The 12034-nt window shown below is 40.0% G+C and overlaps 1 protein-coding gene across 1 annotated transcript in view; it reads right to left on the bottom strand.

Annotated features, from left to right (window-relative positions):
- Window positions 1-12034, bottom strand: part of Trim36 (tripartite motif containing 36) — a 33593-nt gene that overhangs the window by 16662 nt on the left and 4897 nt on the right. The window contains exons 3-4 of the mRNA XM_052155870.1: window positions 8159-8484; window positions 5920-6066 (exon numbers count right to left, since the gene is read on the bottom strand). Of these exons, the coding sequence (XP_052011830.1) occupies window positions 5920-6066; window positions 8159-8484 (473 nt within the window). The remainder of the gene's footprint in view (window positions 1-5919; window positions 6067-8158; window positions 8485-12034) is intronic.

Below are 12034 nucleotides of genomic sequence, written 5' to 3'. Positions count from 1 at the left end.
ACTTCCTGGTAGGCAGACATATAAGGATGAGGACCATGGCTAGGTAATAAAGGTACCAAATCTCCAAGATGGCCAGCCTCTTTTTCAATTTTCTGGCTTGAGACAAAACCATGGCCTCTCTCTCTCTCTCTCTCTCTCTCTCTCTCTCTCTCTCTCTCTCTCTCTCTCTCTCTCTCGTAGTCTAAGATAGTAATACTTATCTAGCATAGCCCCTGTACTCGGAATACGCAAGTTTAAAGCTGATACCAGCTTCAAACTGACCAGCCCTAAAGTAGAGGGGTAAACTCTTCAGAGGCTTCCCTCCAGCAGAGACTGGATTTATAACCCTTTGGTATGAATCTGAGTGTCCTAAGGGCTTGCCATGCAACAATTTCCTCCAAATTTAAACACTGTTTTGCCCATCACAAAGAGGGACTCCTTAAGACTTATGAAGTAGACTCATCTCACAAATCTCAGAGAGTTCCTGAAAATTACAAGATTAAGCAGGCCCTTCCCAAGGTTACACAGTCCATAACTCCCCCACTAGCCAATAAGCTCATTAATTTGCCAAATTGGACTCTGCTAGATGGTTCTAGTCTGTCATCAATTCAGTGCCTGTCTGAGGTGAGAAGATACTTATTCACACCTCCCCATGAAAGCAGGCCACACAACAAAGCTAAAACCCTGTGAAGTAGGACTAGTCTGGCCTCTATAGCTATCCCAAAGGTCCTATGAGAGGCTAATTCCAAGCCAAGTTTGAGAACTATTTTTCCCCTTTATATATATCACATCCCCAATAAAAGACACCATTAAAACACTAGTAAACAAACAAAGGAAAAGTCACTTAACAACAGCACCAGTCTGTTCATGCGAGCAGTCTAGGGGAGAAATACATATCTAGCATGGTCCCTGCACTCGGAAAGACAATATCAGCCTTGCTTCATCTCTAAAGATGTTCAGAATAAGATCTGTGGAAAAGCAAATATGTGATACTTCCTGTGCAAATACAGTACCTGAAAAAGATCCCACAATGCTACATATTCAAGCTACTATCTTATTTTTGTCTTGATGTGATACAAAAACTAAAAGATAGCCCTTAAGGGAAGGAAGATTTATTTTGGTTCTCTTTGAGAGGATGTGAGTCCCTCACAGCAGGTAAGGGCACACAAGCAGCCAGGGCTGTGGCAGCAGGAGCATGGCGTGGCCATTTATATTGTTTGTAATGAATTCAGCTAGAATCCACCCGGGATATAACTGTGAGGCCTAACATTTCCTCCAGTCCAGCCTCATCTCCTACAGGCCCCAGACCCTTCCAACTGGGAATAAATGTTCAAACACAGGAACACATGGGGAGCATTTTAAAGTCAAATGTTAACCACCACCATGTTGGGAAAGCCCTACATTACCAGCTCTTACAACAGCAATAAGTGTTAACCTACTTCAACAACTCGGACAATACTCACTACAAACATCTCGCCCACCCTAAAATATGGTTGCTACACCAAGCATCTCCCGACGCAGTGGGGACTGCTTACGGGAATGTTTGCATCTTTTTTTTTTTTTTTTTTTTTTTTTTGCTTCTCTGAAAGTAGAAACTTGTGTAAAATTATCAACTTGTCTAAAATCAAGGTGGTTTTGAGAAGAGCAAACAGAAAAGGAGCAATACTTATCCTTAGAAGTGCATGAAACTAACAGGTGGAAAACTCAGAAATTCCTCAGGAAATGGAGTGCTGGCCAACTTCTGCAGATGTGGTTACAGAGTGAACAATTTAACGTAAAATGAGCCGAGCCACGACAGAGCTTAATAAGAAACCTGTACAGTGATGTGAGAGGCTGAGAAAGATACAGAAAAGCCCCGACTTTCCAGCAGTGGAGAGGCTCAGTGACTGAGGCGCGGCCAGAGCAGGAGACACAGTGAACCATGCATCATCCAGGAGACACAGTGAACCATGCATCATTTCAGGACACGCCAGATTCAAAAGCCTCAGGGGCCAAATGCTGAGAGGAAACGGCCAACAGCAATCCCCGTGCAGACTCTTTCTGGGGTGCCGGTTCAGGAAGACTAAAGGCAGGAGTCTTGAGGAAAAGGGACTCTACTTTAAGCCCATGTGTGCGTTTCTGTCAATATTAACAGAAGCCAAGCAAGTGCTGGGACGGAAAATATCCTAGCCTCAGCTTACAAAACTGCTAGCAGTGGATCATTCTCCATTAACTGGTTAAGCCAGTTTCTCCAAAAGTGCAAGCCGTTTGCAGAATTGAACTCACACCTTCACAGCCCAACACACACTACAGCACAGATAAGAAACCTGGTGTTTACCTCGGCAGATTCGACAAACAGCAGACACAAGACAAATGCAAGGCTACCCTTCCATTCATTTCTCTAACTCAACACCCACTGGCCAAAAATAAAAGAAGTGATACTGTGTCTTTGTATTCTGTAGCCAGTTTCCTTCAGCTTAAATCTAAAACCAAGTGGAAAGGAGACTCATTACTCTTAGCAAGTGGCTTTTTACTAAAGAGTATGTAAATAGTGTGTTATAGAATATCGTTCTGAAAGTGTGAAACGAAAGAAATTAGCGTGCAATAAAAGATAGCTGTGTCTATGTATATGTTCTTCATCAAGTTTCCTGGTATTTCTCTCCTAAAACCTTGATTCTAAAATGATAGCTTTTTTCTTTTCTTTCTTTCTTTCTTTCTTTTTTTTTTTATTTTTTTTTATTTATTTATTTATTTTTTTTTTTGGTAAGTTAATGATTCAAGAGGCAGCTGGCTTCAGGGTAAGAGATGGTCACTAAGAACACAGAGGCATGACCAGACAGGTAAGATTCAGTCCTACCTCACAACCTCCAGGGAAGAGAAGCCCCGAGGTGGAGGTGATCATCAGTTGCCAATCCAGTGTGCCCATCAATGAGGCTTCTATAAAAAAGACAGTTCAGAACTTCCAAATAGCAGCGCCAATGGAGGCTCTCACACATCTCAGAGTCCACAACCAGAAGGTGTGGCAGCTCCTCCCTTCCTACATGCCTCTCCCTGTCCATCTCCTCATCAGCACCTATTGTAATATCCTGTAGGATAAATTGCTATTTGTGTTCTCCCGAGTTCCAAGAGCCTCTCAAATAAAATAATTAGACCCAAGGAAGGTGAGTAACTGAAACTTTTTACAACCATGTGATAAAAGGCAAACAAACCACATGGAGTCTGCGGCTAGCATATACAGTGGGGCAGAGCACAGACAGCCCTGCAGACTGAGCCCTCCCTACACCGGTGGGATCCAACAGCACATCCAGGTACAATGTCAGGACTAAACTGAATTAGAGGATCCCCAGCTAGCATCTGCTGTAGAACCCATTGCTTGCTTGCTGACATCACGTGAGGTCACACGTGTGGTAACACACACCTGTAAATCACAACTTGGGAAAAGAAATAGAGGCAGGAGTGTCATGGCAAATTTGAGGCCAGCCTGGTTTACATAGCAAGACCCTGTCTCAAAAAAAAAAAAAAAAAAAAAAAAAAAAAAAAAAAAAAGGCTTGTCGGGGGTGGTCTGGGAGCAGCAGAGAAATATAGATTGTTTCACCAACACTGAAGATGCTGTGTAAGTGTAGATCCCATGATGTGGAATGAGAAACAGGCAGATCTCTGTGAGTTCAAGGACACTCTGTTTGGAACTTGTTAGCATTCACAGAAGGGAATCACATTGCATCAGACAAAAGGAGCAGCAAATAATTATTGTTTCCCTGAGAGGAAGTTCTTGTAGCTTTACTGGTGTCAAGGCCTTAGTACATTTAATAAAAACTGGGGCAGATCACATGAAATCTAATCTTTTACAAATGTGCCATGTTGAGCCGGGCGGTGGTGGCGCACACCTTTAATCCCAGAGCTTGGGAGGCAGAGGCAGGCGGATTTCTGAGTTTGAGGCCAGCCTGGTCTATAGAGTGAATTCCAGGACAGCCAGGGCTACACAGAGAAACCCTGTCTCAAAAAAAAAAAAAAAAAGTGCCATGTTTTAGATTGTGCCATGTGACGCTGACCAACTGCAGATGCAGATAAAGGGACAAAACGTGTCTGTCTTCCCACCTGAGACAACCAAGCACAACATCTGGAATCTCTCGCCATGCACCAGATCTCAGAGATCTCATTGAGACATTTTCCTAGACCATGGGAAACCAGAAAAGCTGGCTATCCTAGCTTGCTGTCTGCAGTTTCTAGGGCTTAAGGCAAAGACCTCAGTCGGATCCCAGCATCTCTCTGAAGTGGGAGATAAGAGGGCCAGGATTTCTAAAGCCTAAAAGCACAGAGACAGGAAGAAAAGGGGAAACGGGCAGAAAGATACCTAAGAATGAATCCTAGTCAACCTTCCTAAGGTCAAGGTCCAGAAAGGATTAAAGTTTGCAATGCTCCCTACCATCCAGACCCAACCCCAAGAAAGAAAAGCTTCTGAATCGCTGGAGATGAAGAATTGTCAAAGGTTTTACCTCCAAAGTCAGTCTGATTAAGCTAAAACTAAATAAATGTGTCCCAGCCCTGCCCAAGCAAACTGAAAACACGGTGTAATTAATAATGCCTGAGAGCTAATCAAAACTTCCGGCTGACTGGTTTTCTGTCAACTCGGCACAAGTTAGAGTTATATAGGAAGAGGGAACTTCAGTGGAGAAAATACCCCCTGTCCTGGTCTGTGGTCAGTCTTCTTGTCTAATGACAGCTGTGGGAGGGCCCAGCACACTGTGGGCGGAGCCGCCCTTGAGCAGGTGAGCCTGGGTGGTAAGAAAACAGGCTGAGCAAGCCATGGAGAGCAAGCCAGAAAGCAGCCTTCCTGGCTCCAGCTAGCTCTCTCTCTGGCTGGAGTTCCTGGACTGACTCCCTCCATGATGGACTGTTGTCTGGAAGAATAAGCAGAAATAACAGCCTTCCTCCCCAAGTTGCTTTTAGCCATGATGTTTTACCACAGCAATAGAAACTCTAAGACACCAAGCTAGCAAAGGAACAGAGAAATAGAGGCTACAAGGGCCAAACCTGTCCGTGACACAGACATACGACGCTATTTGTGTATATAGCCGCATACAGGACAATCTGTACACATTCTGCTAAGCAAAGAGAACACTTTGTTAAAAGGGAAGCTTAAGGATGAATTTGTCCCTTTAAAACTCTTTACAACACAAAGCATGAAACAGGGAAACGTGCCATACAACTGCCTGGGCTGCTCCTGACCATCAGACTTGAAATTTTTCAGGAGCCTCCTACCTCTGCTCCCAGAGGATCCTACCAGGGTTCCAATTCCTTTCTCCCTCACACCTCAGAACTACCTTTAACACTCAAAAAGACTAAAAACGTTATAAGTATATTTTAAATAATTTGTATCTAATTTTTCATAATTACATTACATATTTATATGTGATTACATAATTATATGTAATTTATTTACAATATTATATAATTTATTTTATATTAATATGTGTAACAAAATTATATATGCTATGTAATATATAAATATATAAAAATAATTTTAATTATTCAAATATATAATTATTTAATATATTACTATATATTAAATAATTAGTTTTTATAGTTTTTAATAATTATATCTTAAGTTTTACTTTATACTGCTAACTCCATTCAGTGAAACAGACCACATTACAAACCATGGCTTTTATACATACAGTCATGAAATCACCAGGTATCAAAACCTACTTCCCAGGGACGGCTAGGAGTTAAGAGCACTGGCTGCTCTTCCAGAGAACCTGGGTTTGATTTCCATCACCCATAGTGAGGGTGACAGCCCTCTGGAACCCCAGTCCCAGGAATCCACTGCCTTCTTCTGACCCTCTGCAAGCATTGCACACACATGGAGCACAGACATACTTGCAGGTAAAACACCTATAAAGGTAAAATAAAGTAAAAAAAAATGAAATTTTTAAACCAACATCTAAAATAACAAGTCATACCTTTAAGGTTTTGTAGGCACTGCTCATGGTGGTTACCCGGTGATTGGAATGATTCCCACCCAACTTACAGAGGTGGCAAACCGGCCTTCTGCACAGTTCACAGTACATGTTTATTCTCTCTGTCTCATGTTCTGGGCACATTAAAATCTATTGAACAAAAACAAATGAAGTGTTAAAGATCTAGGCTTCAAGTAACCTAGTAAATCCCCCAATACAAAGATTCGCTATATAAAATAGAGCCATATAAGTAGAAAAAAATAGACGTACAAAAATGTCACATGAAAACTCTAGAATTACCATTTTTAAATTTGAGGATTCAAACAGTCAATGCACAAATGCTACTTCTCCTAAATCTGGTGAAAACATTCGTGCCAATAGGACTCATGTAGACTACAGGCTTAAGCAAACTAGAAAGGCCCTCTCACCACATAGATTAGGCACACGTATTAATGAGCATCCCTACAAGGCATCAGAAGAGCTTAAGAGAATCAATGCCCTCACTCCCCACATAAGCCTGTTGCTAAGAGGGCCCTGGAAGGTTTTGTGATATAGGAGTCCAGCAGGCGAGCTCCACAAGCCACACAGGCCCTGCCCAGTGGCAGCCCCTAACTCAAGGAAATGGTACATTTGTACTTACTCTATGAACTATCATCATAGATGCATTGGAAACTATACATAAAATACTGTTTCCATTCAGAAACAAGTATTTACATAGTATGTTGATGAAATCAAATAATTGTTCATTATTTCCAGAGACTAGATGTTAGACAACTATAACTGGTCTGAAAAATTAAGAAAATAAAAGATCAGTATGCAAAGTCCTCCTACCAACACAGCTTCAGGGAGGAGACAAAATGGGAATAAACAATGTTTCAGAATATCCAAATTCCATATTCTCAAAAGCATATGGTTGGTTTGTTTTATTGTTAGTTTGGGGGCTTGCTTTTGTTTGTTGAGACAGGGTTTCTCTGCTCTGGCCATCCTAGAACTCACTTTGTATATCAGGCTGTCCTTGAACTCATAGAATTCCACCTGCCTCTTCCTCCTGAGTGCTGGGGTTAAAAGCATGCACCACCACACCCAGTGTATGTGTTTTAAAGTAGAAAAGCTTAGAACTTCCATATGAAGAGACTCAGTGAGGTCACTTATAGGTGAGTAGTCTCTATGGTAAGAGGCAACTTTTAACATAAATGGCTTGGAGGGACTATTTTTGTTAATATAGCCTGGTCATACACCTTCAGGTTACTCATCAGGATTTTACAGTTGCAAATAAAAACTTATGACTAATTTGCATCCCAAATTCTATGGCATACTTAACTTATAAAAACCTAGCCTTAAGGTAGCTCAGTATCATGTGTCCTTCCGTGATACAACATTACTCATGTGTGATCTTTTTAATGAAACACTAAAACTTTTTGAAGTCATACATTTTTAAAACCCAGTGACCACGAGGAGTTACGGTGAGACATATCATAATAGGGAATTCAAAGCTATTTGATAAATCTGTTATCGGACTAACAGTTTTGGCAAGGTGTCCTTCCAAATATGGGTACAATGAAATATCTTTGCTTTAAACTTTCAGGCTACATTATATAAGAAATATTCAGTGAATGCTTTTTAAATATTTTTAAGACTTTAAATTTTACTTTAAATTATTTGTATGTGTCTGTGTGGGGTATGGAAACAAAATTGCAATACGCAAAGAAGACCAAAGAGAGGATTGGATCTCTTGGAGCTGCAATTAAAGCTGGCTGTGAGGAGCCCACGTGGGTGCTGGGAACCAAATCTGGGTCCTCTGTTAAAGACAGTGGGCGATCTTAACCACTGAGCCATCTCTCTGGCTCCAGAAGAGTTTTTGTGATTTACACATGAAATTATTACAAATTAAAGGCTGTCTTCTTAAGAATACCATTATATTTTCACATTCATACCAGTTACTAAGTTATAAAGAACAACTTTAAAAGCATTCATTGTTTCAATCTCACAAATCAGAACATCTTGGAGACACACAAAAATTACTTTATTCATCAGAGCTCATAGGACATGAAGTTCTTATGAGCAATCAAAACCAATCACCCAGAATACCTGAGAAATGCAAATTCCACCTAACAGACTATAAAACCACTATGTCCCACGCTTTAAAGTACTGGACTGTAATCATTAAAATGTTACCCAATCAAATCTTTCCATCTCTAGACTCCTGGAGATTTCTCCCATCACATTTGGAACCCTAACTTACCTTGGGTCTGAAGTTAGTAGTGGGGCCCACATACTCATGCTGGGCTTTTACAGTGCCCCAGGGATGATAAATTTTGAAGCATTCATTGCAGTAGCTTGCACTGCAATCCATGCAGCTCTTTGTAGATTCCTGGGGTGGTGGTTTACACAGGTCACACATAATGGCTGTGGCTGCCCTAGCGGCCTGCCGGTATCTCTCCACAATTGTTTCCAAAGTGAAATTTCGAAACAGACCACTGACTCCTCGTTCTCCAAGATCCACATCATGCTCACAGCCAGGACAAGGGAACGTGGTTGTTCTCGGGGTCAGTGAGTTACGCTTCCAGCCTGTGTAATTAGGAAGTCTTCATTCAATTACATCATAAACAATCAATACAAAGAAAAGTCAGGTTTTAGAAAGAAATGTCTCTACAAGAACAAACATCCCAAGTGGCTCCATCTACATACTGAAAATGCTTTTTAAAACAAATACTTTTACTTGGCATATAAAAGACAAGTTGAAATTATTAAAAGTTATCATAAAAAGGAAAAAATCTATAATAAATTGCATATAAGCTCATATTAAACCGAACATAGTTATGAAGACAAAACATATAATACAATACTTCATAGAGATAGGAGTTTACATAATTAAGATTTCTAGTTAAGGGACTGGAGAGAGGGCTCAGCGGTTAAGAGCACTGACTGCTTGCTCTTCCAGAGGTCCTGAGTTCAATTCCCAGCAACCACATGGTGGTTCACAACCATCTGTAATGGGATCCTATGCCCTCTTCTGGTGTGTTCTCACATACATAAAATAAATAAAATATTTTTAGTTAATTTTATACATCATACCTAAAGTCACTGAGTGAATGCCCTTAGCTGACCAGGAAGAAATGGGGTAGATGAAAGAGGACCTTAATCTGGGCACACGAGTCAGTATGCCCAATGCAATCCCAGGGCCAATTTGGAGCTGCAGAATTGCCACCTACACGTACAATGTCTTTCTGGTTAGTCTGCACTTTCATCACATATACAAAGAAATGGGTGTCATACATCTTAAGAACCATCTCAATAGAATGTTTCCCACTGCAGCAGTATTTTATCTGGGAAAATTTCATGGGAAAGACCAGAGGGGATTGAAATGCAATCCATGCAAGAGTGACTAGACCATTCACAGACCTAGAACTTATAATAACTTTAAGAGGGACCAACCACTGAGACCTAAAACAAAGAAGCATTACATGCAATTTTGTATTATAGAAAATATACATTACTTTAAACATTAGATGTTTTCATTCAGTATTATCATCATGATCTTAATAAGTCAAGAAACTAAATTATGGCAGATCTTACCTGCTGGTTCACAGAAATGCAAGCTGTCCGTTTAACATAGGTGGGCGCATACTTACTTAACACTGTTAGAGTATAAAATCTTGGTTGCCCACAAAAGAGCTTCCATAACACACAAACCAAGAAACTTCTTAACAACTCCGCCTTCTTTCATACCACCATGTTCAACATCAAAAATTAATGGGTAAACTCAGTATGCTCTATTTGGCAAAGATCTTTAAATGGCTGCATTAATATTGCTCTTGAAATGACTGTCATCTAAAAATAATGTCTTAAAAGATGTCCGGTGTGACATCACAATAGGTAGCAGACAGTCCACAGCATTGTTTATATTAATTTAATGGCTTTATAGCATGCAAAGTATCACTGGACTCCCAAAGCAGCTAATGTAACAGGCATGCACAGTATCTTTAATATCTCCATTTAATGACATTTTAGCCTTATCATTTTAAAACATGAATCATATAAAAAGAAGCTTCCCACACAAACTTGAAAATCCTACTCTAAATATATTCCTGTAGTCATTTTTAAAACATGCAATACAGCCCAAGATGTTTCACACCACAGCAGGCATGGAATGAAAGAAGCGCCAGGCTAATTACAAAATAAACAAAACACACACACATGCCGATGGAAATGTTTTTGTGAAGAAAAAAAGAAGAAGAAGCCAAACAATTCTTGAAGTCAAATAATGCAGTGGTCAAGTTTAAATAGATGGAAATTCACATTTTGTTAGATCCTTCTACACATTAACTAGATGCTAGAAGCTGAAATGGTGGGATAACCAGGCTCAGCAGTGCTTGTGAAAAGCAATGGTCTACTGTAGTTCAGGAAGGTTGTGACCAATCAAGTACGGACAGGAAACAAAATCATGACAATTAAGCCATGCTTTAACATGAAAGCTGGTGGCACACTAATTTTGGTTGTTTTCATGTTTAGAAATGTTTTTTTAAAAAATGCTGCATCCCTTTTCTGTATGTATATCTCTGTTACCTTTTTATGGCAAAAATAAAAGTTTTTATAAAATATTACACTGGACCTCTTCAATGAGGTAAAATGTCAAATCTAAGACCTGAATAATTTCCAGATAATGTATTCAAACAGGTATTCTGGCTGTTTCTCTAAACAGGTCCACAAGTGTCCTTAAGAATGTTAATAAGCTTTCATTTGATCTGTCTTATGCTTTTACTGTTGTTTTCATAAAATAGTATATTCAGAGAAACAAAGAAAGCATGACAGGATGTCCTGGAAGGTGAATCTCATGAAATATAAAAAACAAAAAGCACTGCACTCTAATAGGAAAATGTAATAAAGTCAACTTTCAATAGCTGTGCCACCTCAAGGGTCATGAAACCAAATGACTATTGAAATTTAACATAAATGTTCACTTTTTTTGGTAGCAATAGCCATAATTCAAACTCTCAAGAGTACTTGAGGCTAGTGGATACCACAGCGCACAGCAAAGTGTTGAGTGTTTCCGTTATTACAGAAAGTTCTATTTACACAGTCTTTCTTTACAATGTGACACAATCTGATGAGCCAGGGACTAACCAGATGGTGACAGGGGAGGCTAGGAAGGCCTGGAGACCAACTACCAGCCACACAACCGGGGAGGCAGCATCTATAAGTTAGGTAAATACTCTCAACTCAGGCAGCTTTGCTTCAAAGGCACAGTAAGCAAACATCGAGACACGATTTAAAAATAGTTAAAGAATTTTCTAAATGGTTCATAGCCACCCAAGGAGCCAGATCTCAGTTTTTGATTTATCACTCAACTGCCGGGAGAAGAACAAAGCATTTCAGAAGTGATGCAAGAGCACCAAATATGAGCAGCACAGCTCAGCCTGCAGCCGGTACATCCTCTTGCATGCTCTGGTGGTGAGGGCTGACTGCTGGTCTCACGGCTTGCCCGATTGCTGGGCGCCACCAGAAGGACTTCTCCGAAGGTGAGAGAAACAGAAAAAGGGTAACATTTCTCCAACCAAAGAGTACCACCAGAATTTGGCCAAAATATAGTCAATTTTACTTGAAGAGGTCAGTTGGAGTGGGGGGTGGGGGGGATGCTGTGTACAGGACCCACAAATGGGTACAACCACCATATTAAAACTCTGATGGCAAACTCTTTCAAACATTGACAACAACAACAACAAAAAGGTACAATATGCATAAAATGGAGAGACTATGAAATTGACAGCTTCAAATAAAATTTTAATATTTGTTTAACCTTCCCAGCATAGCCTGTTATGTTTCATTATAGTCTATGGAAATATAAGAATATTTTTTCAGGTACCAGATACCAAAAGACAAAATCTCGTCGTGTATATGGAGAAAACGAAAGTGGGAGTCATTTTGACATACACCCCTTAAAAACATCAGAAATTTCGTTCTGTTTGGCCTGTTTGTTGTGTCATTCCAATTTGTTTACTTTCTATATAATTTTGGAGACTTGACCACTGGTGTTAGTCAAACTCTAGATACACAAGAGAATTTAAATCTAACACCACACTGCCTTCAGCCACAAAAGCAATAAAGCGGGTTTTTTTTT

This window comes from Apodemus sylvaticus, chromosome 13, assembly GCF_947179515.1.
Source record: "Apodemus sylvaticus chromosome 13, mApoSyl1.1, whole genome shotgun sequence".
Classification (NCBI taxonomy): domain Eukaryota; kingdom Metazoa; phylum Chordata; class Mammalia; order Rodentia; family Muridae; genus Apodemus; species Apodemus sylvaticus.
This window is presented reverse-complemented; position numbering and strand designations above follow the sequence as displayed.